The sequence below is a fragment of the Acomys russatus genome, chromosome 2, assembly GCF_903995435.1.
Source record: "Acomys russatus chromosome 2, mAcoRus1.1, whole genome shotgun sequence".
Taxonomy (NCBI): domain Eukaryota; kingdom Metazoa; phylum Chordata; class Mammalia; order Rodentia; family Muridae; genus Acomys; species Acomys russatus.
This window is the reverse complement of record NC_067138.1, coordinates 56,541,556-56,561,261: the sequence shown is the minus strand read 5'-3', so window position 1 is coordinate 56,561,261 and position 19,706 is coordinate 56,541,556. Positions and strand designations below refer to the sequence as shown.

General features: G+C 41.4%; 1 protein-coding gene across 3 annotated transcripts in view; it reads left to right on the top strand.

Moving 5' to 3' along the window:
* The window catches only part of Znf292 (zinc finger protein 292), a 75,120-nt gene extending 66,503 nt beyond the window's left edge, over window positions 1-8,617 (top strand). For all 3 annotated transcript variants that reach the window (XM_051161533.1, XM_051161541.1, XM_051161548.1), the window contains exon 8: window positions 961-8,617. In XM_051161533.1, the coding sequence (XP_051017490.1) occupies window positions 961-8,043 (7,083 nt within the window). In that variant the 3' untranslated portion in view covers window positions 8,044-8,617. The remainder of the gene's footprint in view (window positions 1-960) is intronic.
* Window positions 8,618-19,706: the final 11,089 nt, after the last annotated feature.

The following is a 19,706-nucleotide window of genomic DNA, read 5'->3' as shown; positions in this document are numbered from 1 at the left end:
ATATGGTTATGAGCCACCATGTGGTTGCTAGGAATTGAACTCAGAACCTTTGGAAGAGCAGCCAGTGCTCTTAGCCTCTGAGCTATCTTTCCAGCCGAATTGTGCTAATTTTTAGGAGAAACTTTGTCTTCTCTCTTAAGATAGTCTAAATATACCATAAGTGAGTAGACATTTTCGTTTATGATAGCACTAGAAAGCCTACTATTAATACTCAACTGTTTTTCATTACTAGCAGTTTTGGGGGTCTGAGGAAAATTAGTTTTGTAACTGCGTTAAGAAGGTTGTATTTTTTTTTTAATTGCAAAGACAAACTTAAAGCAAACCATATATGAAAAAGATAATTAAAGACCATTTACTAAGCTACACTAGGGACCTTAGATACCCACTTCATTTTATAGCTCACACCTAACGTGAAGTCTTAGTGCTGTTCGACCTGGGAGTTGTTGTCTTCTTTAGCATTGCTAAGAGATTTGTGTTCACTTTCATTTGTGTGTGTGTGTATGTGTGTACGCACACACTCATGCTCACAAACATGAGGGCCATAGAGGCCAGAAGTTAGACTCTCTGGCTGTGAGCTTCCTGCTGTGGGTGCTGGGGCCTCAGAGCAACAAGCACTCTTAATCTGAGCTGCCTCCCCAGCCCCTTGACCTCTGCTTTATAAAAAGGATCTGAAAAGTTAGAAAAGTGAAATAATTTTCATGTTTGCCTATATTAGGTTTTGTTTTGTTTTGTTGGACAGGTCTTTGCTTAGGTTTCACGACTTGTGCTTTTAATAATTTCTTTCTGGTCTCTTGTCCACCCATATCCACGCCAACCTCATTTTAGAAGGAATATATTTTCCCATGTTGCTGTTTTAAGATTCAAGAACAATACATGTCAGTCTTGAAAATCCAATTTGAAAGAAAGAAAGAAGAAAGAATATATGATTAACCTTCCCTTTTTTGTTTGTTTGTTTCACAGACTGAAGGGGCTGGACTTGCTACCTGCATAGAGTTATGTGTTAAAGCTCTTCGTTTGGAATCTACAGAAAATACTGAAGTGAAAATATCAATTTGCAAGACCATTTCCTGTTTGTTGCCTGATGACCTGGAAGTTAAACGTGCTTGTCAATTGAGTGAATTTCTTATTGAGCCTACGGTAGATGCATATTATGCCGTGGAAATGTTATACAACCAGCCAGACCAGAAATATGATGAAGAGAACCTTCCTATTCCAAACTCTCTGCGCTGTGAGCTCTTACTAGTTCTGAAAACTCAGTGGCCCTTTGATCCAGAATTTTGGGACTGGAAAACCTTAAAACGACAATGTCTTGCACTAATGGGAGAAGAAGCATCTATTGTGTCCTCAATTGATGAATTGAATGACAGTGAAGTCTATGAAAAAGTAGATTACCAGGGTGAAGGCAGAGACACGGCTGTGAACGGTCCTTCTGGGGGAGCTGGGGCTGATTCCGGCCTGCTGGCCGATACGGCTGAGGAGAAGCAGAAGAAGAAGGAGATGAAACAGCTAAAGGAAAGGGGCTTCATCTCTGCTAGGTTCAGGAATTGGCAAGCCTACATGCAGTACTGCGTGCTGTGTGACAAAGAGTTCCTTGGACACAGAATTGTGCGGCACGCTCAGAAACATTACAAAGATGGGGTTTACAGCTGTCCCATATGTGCAAAGAATTTTAATTCTAAAGAAACTTTTGTCCCTCATGTCACACTGCATGTTAAGCAGTCTAGTAAAGAGAGACTGGCAGCTATGAAACCATTAAGAAGATTGGGAAGGCCTCCTAAGATCACAGCCACCCATGAAAATCAAAAGACTAATACAAATACTGTGGCTAAGCAGGAACAACGGCCCATAAAAAAGAATAGTCTTTATTCGACAGATTTCATAGTATTTAATGACAATGATGGTTCAGATGATGAGAATGATGACAAAGATAAATCTTACGAGCCAGAAGTGATCCCTGTCCAGAAACCTGTACCTGTTAATGAATTCAATTGCCCGGTAACTTTCTGTAAAAAGGGCTTTAAGTACTTCAAAAACTTAATAGCTCATGTAAAGGGACATAAGGATAATGAAGATGCCAAACGCTTTCTTGAAATGCAAAGCAAAAAAGTCATTTGCCAGTACTGCAGAAGGCATTTCGTGAGTGTCACTCATCTCAATGATCATTTACAAATGCACTGTGGCAGTAAGCCATATATATGTATACAAATGAAATGTAAGGCTGGGTTTAATAGTTATGCAGAGCTGTTGGCCCACCGAAAGGAGCATCAAGTCTTTAGAGCAAAGTGCTTATTTCCTAAATGTGGCAGAATTTTTTCACAAGCTTACTTACTGTATGATCATGAAGCACAGCATTATAACACCTATACCTGTAAGGTCATGGGTTGTGGTAAAGTTTACCGTTCTCAGAGTGAGATGGAAAAGCACCTGGATGACCACAGTGCTCCTGAAGACCAGCTCGGCTCCTCCATAAACAGCGTGAACCAGAACACAGGAGGGGGCACTGGGGAGGGAAGGCCAGTGCTTCCTGCAGAGAACAGTGTTGAAAAGAGCCTGGGAACAGACAGAGGTGGTGACTGGGATAAAAGCAAAGCAGAGGCAGCTGTGACTAACCATGGCCAAGTCTCTGCCTCTGAACTCAGGCATGCTAACATCCCATTGTCAAATGGTCTGGGAAGCCCTGGTAATGCCACTGTGCTTCAGACCAATGAAGTCGCTGTGTCCATCAAGGTGTCTGTCAAACATGGCCTTGAGGACAGCTTTGGGAAGCAAGGAAGCCCAGCCGTGAGAGGCACCGGCGGGCCGCTCATCACAGATGTGCATAAAGCAGGAGAGGGCGCTGGCGCTGGCTTGTGCCACCCAGGTTTCCAGGAACAGGAGCACCAGGGCCTAAAGGAGGCCCAGAGTGCTCAGAATTCTCTAGCAAACTCAGAATCCCTGAAGATGGCTGACCTTAATCCGCAAAGCTTAGAGAGACAGGTGAACACTCTGATGACTTTCTCTGTACAAAATGTGTCAGGACTTGAAGACAATTCACAGACTCCCAAGTTTGAATGTGGAGGTAATGTTAAAACCTCATCCAGCCTTTACGATTTACCTCTTAAGACACTAGAAAGTATCTCATTTGCTCCATCGCAGCCCAACTTGAGCACTTCATCAGGAGCTCCAGCCGTGCCCCCCACAGCCCCAGTTCAGAAATTCAGCTGTCAGATTGAGGGATGCACTCGAACATACAATTCCTCACAGAGTATTGGGAAACACATGAAGACAGCACACCCTGACCAATATGCTGCTTTTAAAATGCAGCGCAAAACTAAAAAAGGTCAGAAATCTAACAACTTAAATACACCAAATCATGGAAAGTGTGTTTATTTTTTACCATCACAAGTGAGCGGCTCTAATCATGCTTTTTTTGCACCACAGAGCAAAGCCAATGGAAACCCTGCCTGTTCAGCCCAGTCGCAGCATGTCTCGCCTTCCATTTTCTCAGCTCATTTAGCAAGTGTATCAGCTCCATTGTTGCCCTCAGTGGACAGTGTCCTAAGTCCAACCATACCTTCTCAGGATAAACATGTACAGGATGGTATATTGTGTTCACAAATGGAAAATTTGTCTAATGCTACCTTGCCGTCACAGATGGAAGATCTAACCAAAACAGGTTTGCCTTTGACGATTGACAGCGGCTCAGATCCTTTCCTTCCTTTACCCGCAGAAAACAGCTCTCTCTTCCCTTCCCCAGCACACAGTGAGAATAATTCTGTTTTTTCCCAACTGGAAAATAGTACAAATCATTATCCTTCACAGACGGAAGGAAACATGAACTCCTTTCCAAAAGGAGGCAGCAGTGAAGATGGACTTCTTTCTTCACAAGTGAGTGTTGCTGATGACTTCAGCAGCACCAGCGCTGAGCAGTCTGCGTCTAAGAAAGCCAAGAAAGACCGAGGCCGAGGCCCAAATGGGAAGGAAAGAAAACCCAAGCACAACAAAAGGGCTAAATGGCCTGCGATTATCAGAGATGGGAAATTCATCTGTAGCAGGTGTTACAGGGCGTTCACTAACCCCAGGTCCTTGGGTGGACACCTGTCTAAAAGGTCATACTGCAAACCACTGGATGGAGCAGAGATTGCGCAGGAACTAGTACAGAGCAGCAGAGAGCCTTCCCTCCTGGCCAGTATGATTCTCTCCACAAGTGCAGCAAATGTGCAACAGCCACACCAGTCTACCTTTAATCCAGAAGCATGTTTTAAAGATCCATCCTTCCTACAACTTCTTTCTGTGGAAAATCGCCCAGCGTTTTTACCAAGTACATTTCCTAGATGCGATGTGAGTAACTTTAACCCAAGTGTTAGTCAGGAAGGGAGTGAAATTATTAAGCAGGCATTGGAAACCGCTGGCATTCCCAGCACGTTTGAGAGTGCTGAAATGCTTTCTCAGGTGGTTCCAATAGGCAGCGTTCCTGATGCAGCACAGGTAAATGCAGCGGGGATGCCAGGTCCCACTGTGATGCCCTTGTTACAGACTGCTTGCCACCAAAACACCTCACCAACAAACCAGAATAGAACACCAAATTCCCAAACCTCCACCATCAAGGAATGTAGCAGCTTGCCTATCTTTACCACAAATGATTTACTGCTAAAGACTATTGAGAATGGTTTGTGCCCCAGTTCATTCAGTGCTTCTCCTGAGCCGCCACAGAACTTCAGCAGCAGCAGTGCACACATTTCTGTTATAAGTGGTCCTCAAAATACAAGACCCAGTCATTTGAATAAAAAAGGAAGTAGTGCATCTAAGAAAAGAAAAAAAGCTGTTTCTCCAGCAGTCCTATCTAATGCTTCCCAAAATGTGGTACCAGCTGAATTAACAATGGCACTTACAGCGAAGTCTCTTACAGTCCCTGGATCTAACACACGCTCAGATGTAATTCCAGACTGTGAACCTCAGGTGGTAGTGGAGAATCTCACACAGAAGTTAAATAACATTGACAATCATTTGTTTATAACTGATGTAAAAGAGAACTTTAAAGCCAGTCTCGAGCCCCATACGATGTTAACCCCTGTAACATTAAAAACTGAAGATGGCGATTCCCGAATGATGGCTTTGAGTTCATGCACCCCAGTGAATTCTGACTTGCAGGTTTCTGAAGATAATGTTATACAGAACTTTGAAAAGACTCTTGAAATTATTAAAACTGCTATGAATTCTCAAATACTTGAGGTAAAAAGTGGATCTCAGGGTACTGGTGAGACACCACAGAATGCTCAGATAAATTACAGCGTGCAGCTTCCTTCGGTAAACTGTATCCCAGATAACAAATTACCTGATTCTTCTCAGTGTTCCTCTTTCGTAACTGTAATGCCAACAAAAAGTACCATTCCTCAGCCTGAAGCCTTACATAAGGAGGATCAAATCCAGGACATTTTAGAAGGCTTGCGAAACTTAACATTAGAACCCGACCTCTCCATTCCAGCTTCCCAGTGTACGGCAACACACACAGCAGCAGCACTTCCCCCTACTCCTGCTAAGTCAGCTCCAGATACTGTAGTCCAGCCAGTTTCCGAAATCATGCATATTCAGCTCAATGACAGAGTTAATAAGCCCTTCGTGTGTCAAAATCAAGACTGTAACTACAGTGCCATGACTAAGGATGCTCTGTTTAAACACTATGGTAAAATCCATCAGTATACTCCAGAGATGATTCTTGAAATTAAAAAGAATCAGTTAAAATTTGCTCCATTTAAATGTGTAGTACCTACATGTACCAAAACATTTACAAGAAATTCTAATCTCCGGGCACACTGTCAGTTGGTGCATCATTTTACAACAGAAGAAATGGTGAAGTTAAAAATAAAAAGGCCATATGGAAGAAAATCTCAAAGTGAGAATTTGTCAGCTCCACAAAATAATCAAGTGAAAAAACAACCACTCACAGCAGAGGAAACGAAAACAGAATTACAGCCAGCCTTAGAGTCACCAGCAGTGACAGATGATGCCCTTGAGAATGTAGCAGTAATCGCAGAGAAACAACTTACAGAAAAAAAAAGCCCTGAGAAACCAGAAAGTTCTTCACAACCTCTCACAGTCACTGTTGAGCAATATCATACTAATCTTGCAAACCTAAAAACCAAAGGAAGGAAAAATAAGAGACATAGAAAAGAAAAGGAAGAAAAGAGAGAAAAGAACCCTGTTTCCCAGTCCCTTGAGTTTCCAACAAGATACAGACCTTACTGCTGTGTTCACCAGGGATGCTTTGCTGCGTTTACAATACAGCAGAACTTGATTCTTCATTATCAGGCTGTACATAAATCAAATCTTCCTACGTTTTCTGCAGAGGTTGAAGAGGAGTGTGAGGCCGCTAAAGAAAGTGAAGAAACTGAATCTAAACAATCAATGAAAGAGTTTCGGTGTCAGGTGAGTGACTGTTCGAGGATTTTCCAAGCAATTACTGGCCTAATACAACACTACATGAAACTTCATGAAATGACCCCTGAGGAAATTGAAAGCATGACTGCTGCTGTTGATGTTGGCAAATTTCCATGCGATCAGTTGGAGTGTAAATCTTCTTTTACAACATACTTGAGTTATGTTGTTCATCTTGAGGTTGACCATGGAATTGGAACAAGGACAAGTAAAACAGAAGAAGATGGCATATTTAAGTGTGACTGTGAAGGCTGTGACCGGATATATGCAACTCGGTCTAACCTTCTCCGGCACATTTTTAACAAGCATAATGACAAACATAAGGCTCATCTGATTCGGCCAAGAAAATTAACTGGCCAGGAAAATATATCAAGTAAGGCAAACCAAGAAAAATCAAAGTCTAAGCATCGGGCAACCAAACACAGCAGATCTGGAAGAGAAGGAATGAAAATGTCAAAGACAAAGCGAAAGAAAAAAAGCAATTTGGAAAACAAGAGTGCAAAAATTGTGCAGATAGAAGAAAATAAGCCTTATTCCCTAAAACGTGGAAAGCATGTATATTCCATAAAGGCTAGAAATGATGCCCTGTCTGAATGTACAAGCAAATTTGTGACACAGTATCCATGTATGATAAAGGGGTGTACTTCTGTTGTTACAAGTGAAAGCAATATCATCAGACATTATAAGTGCCATAAATTGTCCAAGGCATTTACATCACAACACCGCAACATTCTTATTGTCTTTAAGCAATATGGCAGCCCACAGGGAAAGGAAACCTCTGACCAAGAAGATGGTAGGGATGACACAAAAGATCCTGACACATTTGTGTTAGAGGAAAATGATAGCTCACAGCCAGATACCATTCCACAGGAGGAAGGTATTAAAGGTGAAAAAGATGAAGTGGATGAGCTAACAGAATTATTTATTGCAAAATTAATAAATGAAGATAGCACAAATGTAGAAACCCAAGTCAGTACTATAAAGGTAAAAAATGATTTCCAGGAAGATAATTCCTGCCTGTCAGAAAGACAAAAGGCTGGTAATTTGAAGAGAGTTCATAAAGAAAAAAATGCAGTGCAAAATAAAAAAAGGAGAGTTGATAAAACTGAGCCAGAGTTACCGTTGGAGGTAAAGAGTCCGCATAAGGAGGAGGAGACTGCTGTAGCAGTTCAAACCACCGAGGAACATCCTGCGTCATTTGACTGGAGCTCCTTCAAACCAATGGGATTTGAAGCGTCCTTTCTCAAGTTTCTTGAAGAGTCTGCAGTGAAGCAGAAGAAAAATGCTGACAGAGACCATTCAAACAGTGGAACTAAGAGAGGATCCCACTCAAATTCAAGAAAAAACGTCGACAAGACTGCTGTGACTGGTGGGAATCACACGTGTTCTTGTAAAGAAAGTGAACTCTTTGTACAGTTCGCCAATCCCTCCAAGCTTCAGTGCAGCGAGAATGTAAAAATTGTTTTAGACAAGACTCTTAAAGCTTGCTCTGAGCTTGTTCTAAAGCAGCTTCAGGAAATGAAACCTACTGTCAGTCTAGACAAGCTTGAAGTGCTGTCGAGGGATCCAGGTAGGACTGTCTTAAAAGGAGTCAGCATAGGTAAAACCACAGTCAGAGGGCAGTACTGACGACTCATGTACTATAAATGCAGACCATTTGTAGTTTTACTTTAAATAGAAAGCCATCAAGCATGCTGTAATTGTGAGCTTTTTTGTTGAGATAACCTAGCTTTAAGAAAAAATGAGGAAAAAAAAAAGCCATGACATTTGTCATGTAGAACTTTATTTTATCCCTATGGGACTTGATCATAATCAATACTTCAGTTATTGTAAATAATTGAGTTAAGCCTCAAATTTCTGTCACCCAGTTGTCCTTTCCATAAACTATACTGACTTATCTGTGTGATTGGTATCTTTTCAGCAGATCACTTATGTATAGCAGCAGTACTCTTTATTTGTAGATAGTGTTTTGTATATATTTATTATTGTAAATCATTTGCTGCCACCAGCAGTCTGTACGTCTAAATGAGTAAATGATACATTTATATTTGCAATTTTAGTTTTAACGAAGTGATCGTTTTTAAACTTTTATTGTTTTAAATCAAGAACTTTTTGAACTAAAACTAGAAACTGCCATAGTTAATTTTTTTAACATAAAACATTTACAAGATGATGTCAAGGTGTTTCACATGGTAGGCACATTCAACACTGTTTTGTGAATTTGCCATCCTCCACTCTCGGATGGTGTTCATGTGAAATTAGAGCAGATTCTTTAGTTTCATATAGCTACAGTTTTTTTCCCCCCTTTTCCATTGCTTCTAATCAGATATAGTTGCCACGAGTCCGTGAAATGTAACGGAAATGTGAATAAAGACTTTACTACATTGAAGATTTCAAACATTGGTATTTTAAGATGCCCTTTGTCAGTGTGATAGAGACTAGTAGTGAGCAGTGGAAATGCTGAAGGAGGCGGTTGTGAAGTAGCCAGTACTGCCTTAAATAAAACCACATTTCAGTTCTCCTTTTGTACGTGATCTTATAAAGATGTTCTCCTCCCATTTTCTGAGACTTATGGATGGTGTATAGCTTTAAACTGTATAAACTTTTGTGGAAAGAATTTTTTAGACATTTTTATAAATTTTAAAATTGGTATCATCAAAATGAGCTCATCTTGTGTTTATAAAATACAAGAATTCTTAACATTTATAGTTACATAGATGAAACACTTTCTATAAGGAAGTCATATGTTTTGATTTTACTATTTATAGTCATTAGGTTGTGCAGAATTGTCTGTATTCACTTTATCTAATGATACGATGTGCATTAGATTAGTCTTCAAGAACAGTATTAGTCATGATTGATTATTTGATCATTCGGTAACTAGTTCTTCTAGCCTAGCTTGATCCACCATATCTGTGCTGGGAGGTGGAGGTTCCTTCTGGATCCCTGACAGCCCTCATGGACAGCACAGCCGAAGTCAGTGCTGGAAACACGGCAGCCTTTGGACATGTACTTTCATGTTTGCCATAAATAGCATTGTTTTGTTTCTTTTGGCTTTTTGTTTGTGTTTTGTTTGTTTGTTTTTTGTTTGTTTGTTTTTTGACATGTTATAAAGCAGTTAACATTCACAGTGTTGGCCTGAGCTGTGGTGTTGTGGTCACGTGGATGTGTGTTTCCCCTGTGCAGTGTCAGACTTGCAGGAGAATAAGTCACTTGACTGAAATCACTGGTACTCTGAATAAATAAGCATGGTGAAGGAATGACTCCTTTTGGAAACTTTAAAGTTTTATTATTAAAGTACTACAGTTTTATTTGGGGGACCTAATGCATTGTGTTGAGTAGTTGGTTTCACCTTGAGATTTTTTTCAGTATGCATAAAACTTGACACATTAAAATCCTTACCATTTGGTAAGCCCACTGTTATTTATTAATGTTAAAATAAAGGTGGTTTTCATGGTGATTTATATTTTTTTTAACTGAATAATTTCAAGTTTTTGTTCATGCACGCTTCCACATAGTTTCCTTAGATGCTCTCCTAACTCTTAAAGATGAGCATTTAGCAAAAATGTCTGCTAGGATATGTGAAGAGGTTCCTTGCCAATCATTGTAACATAGCCACTGTAAAGTGAAAATGCCAGTGCAGAACCAGGCTTTTTGGCACACACATATAATTCTAGTTCTCAGAATCGCCTCAAACCCAGGCCGGTGCTTCAGAATGAGATCCTGTCTGAAAAACGAGAAAGGGTGGAGCTCATATGGAAGAGAATACCAATGTGGTGTGCACTTTCCTTTATTAGAAAATTGGCCACTGGACATTTTTCCACTCTATTTTGAAGAGAAGAATTGGCAACATTGAGTGGTATTGGTTTATTTTATAGGTAGTCAACACTAAAGCAATTATGGAAGTGAGCTTTTCTGGCGTGAAACTGATGAAGGTGTAAAATAAGAATAGCGTGCTGGGGAAGCTGACACGATCGAGTGCCGTGGTCATAAATAATCAAATTATATATGTCTTCAAATATAGTCTTCCTCAATCTATTCTTAAAATATCTTCTTGCAGCCTACATTTGCCCAAGGTTTCATCCTTCGTGGGCTGCTTCTTCCTTCTCTCCATCTCTCACAGCATTTTTATATTACAGCTCAGAGCCTTATTACGCAAAATATATCTTTGCCCTAAGTTAGGCATAACAGCTTTTCACCAAGTGTTAAATTTAGTTAGGTTTTTAAAGGACTAGACAGATACTTTTTAATGAAGGAAAAGCTGGCCATTGAGTGTCTTTGGGTTGAAGAACTCATTTTAGACACTGTCTAGCGAGGAGTCTGGATAAATTGGAGATTAACGGGAAGGCATGTCCTTAGTTTAGAAAAACTGATGGGAACAGTACAACTTCGGAGAGAAACTAGTGTTTTAGAAAGACTTTGTGGTCATGAGTAATGTGTTGTGAGCAGAGATTTCCGGTGTGTATAGCAGCCTCTCTGAAAGAGAATGCATTAACATTAGATACTAAAATCTTGCAGAAAGCAAGATGATTGTTAATGAGAGACTTTTCCAGGCTTAGTTCATCAGGGTTTTAAAAGTGTGTCTCATTGTGTTGGTGGCTGAGGGACAGAAAGAGCTATCTTAGCTGTGCTGTAGAGTGTCTGCCTGAGACCCTGAGCTCCATCCCTAGCAATACTTATTGAATATTGACTTTTCTATTTTCAGCCAAATCCAGTTGTCCGGTCAAGGTCCCTTCTAAGCTGTGCAGACACTCTTCAGTTGTAAGTGTACGTCCCCATCTGTGGGACTCCAAAGCACAGAGACTGAGAACTTTCAGTTAACTTTTCCTGTCACGCTCTTCTTTTGCTGGGTTCTTTTTAATAAACATAGGTGTGTCATACTACTGCTTGGCATCCATTCAAGTAAATATAGCGGAGACAGACTTGATCTATTCAATTATAACTCTTCTGGATCCAGTCATAGCTCACTTGCTTGCACAGTTCATTTCCTCACTTGCTATTTACTACACCCTTATCTTAGTTGTTCCCTTCAAAACGCACCCACCCACCCCGTCGCTCCTCTGTGTTGTCATACCTCCTAGTTCTTGTTCTGCCATTGCTTACTCCCTTGAGAGCATTGAGTAGGCCTGACACACCTTAAAATTCTCTTTTCCTTATGACATTTTATTTCTTTCTTTTTCTTTTCTCTCTTCTTGTGCATGGGAGGCGAGTTTGTCTACTCTTTAGATGTCTGTATCACCTGTGTACTTCAAGGAGCAAACATCACTATTCCAGTTCTGTACAAAGCTATCTACTTCAGAGCTAAGCAGCACACACCCAGACCATTTAACTCCTCCTCATCTTTGGTCTTTTCTTCCAGTGTTTCTTATCTGGAAAGGTAAACTCTGTGCCTGTGGTCTTCAAACCTGAATTCCTGGATGCTTCCTGGTAAGGGCTAGTGGTGTGGTCATTTCTACTTCCAACGTAGAAGAAGCCTCTCTGCTCAGGATTGGTATAGCTGGGTCTTGAGGTAGCACTATTCCCATTTTTTTTTTTTTTTTTTTAAAGAAAGTGCCAGAATGATTTCCAAAGTGGTTGTACAAGTTGGCACTCCCACCAGCAATGGAAGAGTGTTCCCCTTTCTCCACATGTGCTGTCATTTGAGTTTTTTATCTTAGCCATTTCGATGGGTGTAAGATGGAATCTCAGAGTCGTTTTGATTTGCTTTTCTCTGGTGACTAAGGACATTGAGCATTTCTTTACATGTTTCTCAGCCATTCTGTTTTCTTCTGTTGAGAATTCTGTTTAGCTGTGTACCTTATTTTTAATTGAGATATTTGGTTTGGTGGTGTTTAATTTCTTGAGTTCTTTATATATTTTAGATATTAGCCCTCGGTTGGGTATTAGCCCCTTGGTTGGATGTAGGGTTTTCCCAGTCTGTGCATTAACGATCTCTACATAAAACCACACACACAAAATCTGTTAGAAGAGAAAACAGGGAAGAGCCTTGAACTCATTGGCACAGGAGACAACTTCCTGAGCAGAACACCAACAGCCCAGGCATAAGATCAGCAGTTAATAAATGGACCTTATGAAAAGCTGCTGTAAGGCAAAGGACACCATCACCAGAACAAAATGGCAGCATGTTAACATTTTCAGTAAGGAAACAGTGCAGTGAGTAATTAAAGAAGTCTCTGTTCATAAGAGAAAATACTGACTGGGTAGAACATTAGCAAAAATGTGAGAGAAAAATTAGATAGATGTGAATAATCTAGAATATTTGCTGTCATTTATGGGTTATGGAAAAGGAGGGAGATGCATGCAATAAGAAAATAAAATTATGAGGAAACTGTTTCAACTAAGAATGCCACTAACCAAAGTCAGTAGGACTGGACCAAAAGTTTTATAAGTGGATGGTTGTAAAAGGAAGAATATAGAAAGAAAAACATTTGGAGGTAGGTGCTGTGGAACTCCAAAGCTTAAAAGAAGTTATAATTTACTTAGTTGTGGAAGTCAGTTGGAACTGGTAAGCGGGGGGGCGAGTGTTATCTTGGATTCCTGTCCAAGTTCTTGGAAGTGAGAGGCCAAAAGAGTTACCAACCTGTGAGGGATTTGGCAGAGGTTAAAATGTGAGACATAGTATGTGTTGAGTTGTAGGGTTTGGCCTTGGATAGACAAGCTCATACAGGAGTAAGGTTGAAAGGATCCGGGTTGAATTTGATGATCCTGTAGGTTATCAAGGCAAAGAAGTACAGTGTTCCAACTGGAGCAGCTCTGAGCTTCAAACAACTTACAGTTAAACATTCGTTCAACTCAGGCATTTAATGGAATTAAGGAACAACTGCAAGTAACAGTTTGGGCATTTACCATTTGTAACATAGGATGGAGATTTGGAGATGACCTCCATGTTTAATAAAAAGTAGTCAAGCAGCTAGACCAGAGGTACACCGATACTTTGTTAGAAGAAGAAAGTGAACCAGCAGTGTCTTGGAAAAGAAGAGACAAATAAGACCCCAGAAAGACCCGAGCGATGTGTATGGCCATGCCAAGTGCCATTGGGAGACTAACTAGTAAGAATGGAATCTATTAAGACTAATTGTTGGTAGTCATTTTAATTTAGAGAAGATTAAGTGGTTTGGTTGTTTTTTTTTTTCCTAGTTAAGCATAGTGAATAATTGTTTCTAAAGACATAAAAGTTGGGGTAGTAGACGAAATCTGTTTCCACAAACAAAGTTTGTAATGTTAAGATTATGACAGAGAACACAGTTTAGACATGTTTTAAAAGTATTGTTAGCTGGGCAGTAATGGTGCATACCTTTAATCCCAGCACTCACGAAGCAGATCTCTGTGATTTTGAGGCTAGCCTGGTCTACAGATCGAGTTCCAGGGCAGCCAGAACTAACCAGAGAAGCCCTGTCTAGAAATACACACACACACACACACACGCACACACACGCACACACACACCACATATTTAAGCTCCAGAGTTGGAATAGAAGAAAAATTCTTAGCAAAAGAAAATGTAAATCAGAATAGTTTCCTTCTTTCTTTTGAGACCCTGTTTCTTTCTTTATCCTTTGACTGTCTTGGCTGGCCTTGAACTTACAGAGATCTGCCTACCTCTGCCTCCCTGAGTTTTGGGATTACAGGCATGTGCCACCTCACCTGGTGACGAAAATCAGAACTGTTCAAAACACCTGACATGATCGGTAGGATATCCATAATGAGTAGTCATCAGGGGATGTATTCAATTTCTCACTTTGAAGGCCGTGTGGAGTCATCTGCTTGATCTTGTGGTAGTCTGTAGCAGCCGTTGGCTGTATAGACAGTCCTGGGGGGTAATGCAACAATGTGTGTGGGCAGGGTTTGTCAACAAAGCCAAGCAATGGAAGAAAAGGGCTGGTGGCTGGTGGAGGGTGTGTCTTAGCTTGCGCTGGAGAGAGGACATGAATATGAATATGCATTGAGTTGTACGAGTAATCCAGCTAGCAGTATCTAAAGGTTTTTAAAATTAGAATGGAGATGAATAAGTTTTATTGGATAGGTTTTATTGGTATTTCATAAGAGATATGTGAGAAGGCCTGATGTCCTAAATTAGGAATGGTAGAAATAGCCCTTCTAGAGAGCAGCTGCCTGCGCACAGCTCTGTTGTCCTAGGCGAGCCAGACAGAGTAAGTTAAGATAAAGTTGTAGTGTATAAATCTGTGAAGCAAAAGTGAACGCTGACCACAGGAAACCCATCCTAGAGCACATAACGGAGAAGCAAATAGAATACTCTGAGTAAAACCATAGTAATTGAGAACTTTTTTTTTTAAGTGGCCATCGAAGGGGTGGAGGAAGAAAGAAAAGAGGGCTTTCTAACTGAGTCCTTCCAAGTATAATGTTAGAGTCCAACAGCACTGTGCTCTACCTTTTCTTCCCATATATCAGATTAGCCAACAACAACACATTATAAGTCAAGTTTGTTTTAGAGACTAGCTCTCACTATGTAGCCCTCTGACTGACCTAGGGCTCAGCGATCTGCCTGCCTCCGTCCCTCCCACAACTACATCCACCCTGTAAAAACTTCTGTCAACTGCAGGAGTATGCTTATTATGAACTTAATTATTTTCTACTGCCCATAACACCAACTCTAACCCCTATTTTAAAATTAAACTCTAAGGACATCGTGTTTCCCCCTCCCTCCCTCCAGCTCGTCTCATGTTCCCTCCTCAAGTTCATGGCCGTTCGTTACGTAACAACTCACTGTTACATGTAGACCTGAGTGTCTAGACGTGTGTGTGTATGTGGTTACGTGGCTAACCACTTGATATTTTATATTGAATTACGGGGCTCATCCCTAGAAAAGACTCAATTCACCCAGCATTCCTCATTTGCCTGTAGTCTGGGTAAGACCTGGGAGGATTTTTCTTTCCCTTTCCACTTAGCAAGTCTATTGTGCCCTTGGCCCAGACTTGGTTAGGCAGCCTCATTGTTGAAATATCAGGAGCGGAGCCTCCTTCGGTTCTGGGAGATAACGACCTCACAGCTGACTGCCTCTCTGACTCTTATAGTCTGCCCCGTTCACACCATTGCCCGAGACTGAGGTTCAGGCACTGGGTTGGGGGCATGCCTGCTGGGCTGGGCACCCCACAGTCAGCTGTCCCTCTGCATTCCTAAGCATTGTAGGTTTCTGTAATTGTCTCCATCTGCTGCAAAGAGAAGCTGCTCTGATGAGGGGTGAGTTGCACTGGGAGCAGTTCAGAATTACACTGATTTAACAAAATGGCAGGTGTAGGTTCTCTAAGATCCAGGACCTGACTAGCCCCATGTAGTTGGTTAGATTGCCAGTACGAGGCATAATTTCCAGCTGAGTGCTTGAGAGCCACCACTGCACACTTATGGATATCTAGTGCCAGGCATTGATTCCTAGGCATCACAACCGGGTAGTCTGATCCCTAATTTATATTTTTTTCGGGGCTGGAGAGATGGCTCAGTGGTTAAGAGTGCCTCCTGCTCTTCCAGAGGTCCTGAGTTCAATTCCCAGCAATCACATGGTGGCTCACAACCATCAATAATGTAATCTGATACCCTCTTCTGCAGATAAAGCACTCATGCAATAAATAAAATAAATAAATCTTAAAATTTTTTCATGTGTAAATGTGCACACGCACCTGAACATGCCAGTGTCACGGTGCATATGTAGAAGTCTTCATCTTCTCTTGACTGAGAATAAGGTGTCTTGCTCACTGCTGTGTTTGCCAGGCTAGCTGGCCAGCAAGCTTCTCAAGATGTTTCTCAGTCTCCCATCTCACCATAGGAGCATTGGGATTACAGACAGACCCTACCATGCTGGTGCTCCTACCATGCTGGTACTCCTGCCGTGCTGGTGCTCCTGCCGTGCTGGTGCTCCTGCCTTGCTGGTACTGGGATTCAATTTCAGGTTCTCACGCTTGCAAAGCAAGCACTTTTGCCCACTGGGCTACTTTGCCAATCCCCACTCTCACCCCGATCCCATTTTAAGGTGCAAAAATTGAGTGAGGCGCTTTCCTATATTTATGTAGACAGTGCATAGCAGAAGGGGTTGAAATCAGCAAACTTGCTTCCCATCTGCTTTCTGTGGGTTGTGCTTTGCAGACATAAGCAGTGAAACAGAAGGTGTTAACATCATCCTCATCTGAAGATTTTTCTCTCGGTGATTAGGAAGCAATATTAAGAGCTAATGGATGGGGATGTGTAACATAAATAAACAAATTAATAATATTTTTTAAAAAGAGCTAAAATGTGGTCTCTTAAAGGCCATGTTGTATTTCTTTTTTCTTGGTTGGTTGGTTTGTGTTAAGGAAACTGGGACCTGTCCAGGACTTGATGAGAAGCAAGGAATGTGGGTGAGCAAAGGGCATCTGCACTGCAGCTGGGAGCCATTAAGTGCAAAATGCCCAAGAGAGAGGGAGAGAGGGAGAGAGAAGGGGCGGGGGGGGGGGGAGAGGGAGGGAGAGAAGCTCTTGTGCAGGAGCTGAGCAGACCCAGGCATGCACTTGCCTCTGCTGGAGAATGGGATGGCTTAAATCAAAGTAGCTACACATTCTGTTTGCTGTCCTTGGACCTGGCAAGTTCTTTTTGTTCCCCCAAATACCTTTGAACTTGACAAAAGAATGTTTGCGTTGTATGTTGCATATACACAGATTAGCTACTCTTGGTCCTCTGAGTGGGCATATTGGATAAAAACAGGTGGCAGTGGTCTCGTCCCGTGTTCCCACTATAAACAGGTGTTCAAGCAGTTACTGGACTTTTGAGGAAGTGTGGTGGGTCATGAACTGCTCAGCAGATCATGCCAGAAAGCTCTTCACTGGAAGAGGTGTAGGGACAGCCCACTTCTTACAAGCCAAATGAGCCCCTTTGTGTGGAGGATTTAAGAGGTTAACATAGTGTGGACACTTAGGTTCACAGTGATGCTGTCTAAGAGGCTCCTGGCACAATACAGTCCCTGTGCTCAGCAGTTGTCCTGGCAGCCCTCGTCTGCTGCCCCCAAATCTAACAGCGGGTAAAGTCATTATAGTTACGTCCTGGAAGAGGCTTACCTCACACTGAGAGTTAGTGATCTCCAGCATTTTCAAAATGAAAACCGTGTCATTAACCACACTTGACACAAACCATCTCCAACTGTGTCATTATTCAACATTCTCGAGGATTTTCTAGTCGGATAATTTTCTAATCTGGCAATTGGGTGTTGATTGAAACTCCAATCCTCACAAAAACCCCTAGCTCATGAGAACAGAGAGGTTAGCATTCTGACATAAAAGGAGAAAAGCTGAACCTAATGTGTCCTCTGCTGAGCTGAGATGTGATGCTAAGGTGTGACTCTCCCTGTGGCATTGCACATGCACCCCCTGGGCAGAGTGCAGGCTCAGACACTGAAAAGGACGCTACAGGGGCAAGCGCCATCTTTGTTTTTTTTCCATGGGTCTGCAAATATTTGGAACTTTTCTGTTCAAGGGAACATGTTCACTAAATCCTTTAGGAAGCCAATAGCTTTATTGATCCTGTCTAGATTACAAGTTCTTTGGGGATAGTTTTGCCAAAGTTCGTTTTAACTTCAAACTAGGATATCACAGTGGGTTCTCTTTAGGAATGTGGGGGGGAAAAAACCTCATATAGAAAATTGCAGTCTTTTCATTTTTGTAGTTTATCCTTTTTTAATGGTATAATTGTAAAATAAAATGTGCAACTTGAAAAAATAGAAAAAACCCTGTGATATGGGCATTATTACTGATCTGTAATAGAGGTCTACAAAAAAGCAGCCTCCTGCCGCCTGGGGCAGACTTTACTGTCTTGCTTAGCCACGGTCACATGGGGAAAGTTTTTATTTTTCATTTTGAATATGTGAAGCAAACAATGGAGCATTCTTATTTTGACAAACCAAACAAAGTTGGAAGTTATGTCAAACATTATGTGAACTGTTTTCTTAAATTTAAAAGGATTTATTGTCTATGTTATTCAGAGAAAATAAGACTGAATTGATATTTTTTCCAGCAAAATCTTGATTCCACAGTAGCTCCCACTCACGGTAATTGAGCCAGTGGCATAAAAGGAAAACGCTCTCCCAGAAGCAAAGGACAGAGCAATCTAACGAACTCTCTGGTTATGGCATGGCTGCTCCTGACATCAAAGCGTGTGGTGTGATTAATCTCTGAACTTCAGTCCGTTCTTGGGCTCCCTTCTGCCCCACCGTTCTCCAAACCAGATCTCCCTGGTAGTGAAGAGGATAATCTGAAATTTGAATTTTAATCAGTAAGCTAGGAGTTAGGGATGCCCAGTGGTAGAAATGCGTATGGCCCTAAGGTAATACCCACCTTCTTCTGAGAGTCAGAGCATTGGAGCAGTGTGCACACGTGCTGCAAAGATGGCCAGTGCCTCACTCAAAGATCCAAAGAGGCTTGGGAAGCCCAAGGCGAAGGCCTGGCTACATGTGGGGAGTGAGAACATTCAGTGGAAGTTAATACTCACGGGCCAGGTATTAGGTCGTCTTTACACATCAGCTCATTTAGTCATAGATGCCAGGCATAGCTGATGTAGGAGATAACTGCTTTTGTTCATGTTTACTCAACTTTATTCAACATTTCTAAGAGACCTGGGCTGCTTGGTAGATTTATATAGTAACCAATAGCTATCTACACTCCTGTCAGAGTAGAAAGAAACTATTTCTGTTGACAAAAATCTACATCCAAATACTGTTACTACCTTGTTTTTCCATCTTTACAGGTGATGTTTATATTAGCCCAATCAAAAAATTCACGTTCCTATTATCTGTTTATTTTGTTTTGTTTCTTAGTCATTTTACGTAGCCCAAGCTGGCCTGGGACTTAAGCCTCCCAAATGTTTGGATTACAGGTGTGTGTACCACAATGTCCACCAGGACATTCATTTTTAGCTAATGTATGTGCACAATTCATTCAGTAAATATTCAGATGGTTTTGAGTGCTTATCTCAGAGAAGTTTTTATGTATCTATTTGGACACAGAGTCTTGGTATGTATCCCAGATGGCCTTGAAATCACCATTTCCTACCTCAGCGGCCTGAGTGCTGGTATAGCATGCACTACCATGTATTTATGTATGACTTGCTTCCCTTGTAGCAGCTACCAGAGATCTAAGCTTTGCGTTCTTTTTCTTGAATGAAGTTTGTTTGGTTCTGAAACCACATGCTACATGGATCAGTTTGGGAGAAGAGTTGTTGCCTCTTGGCATGAGTTCAATCACCAGAAGTCAGTGGTGGAAGGAAAGTTGTCCTCTGACTTTTTAAAAAACTTTCATGTGTGTGAGAGAGAGAGAGAG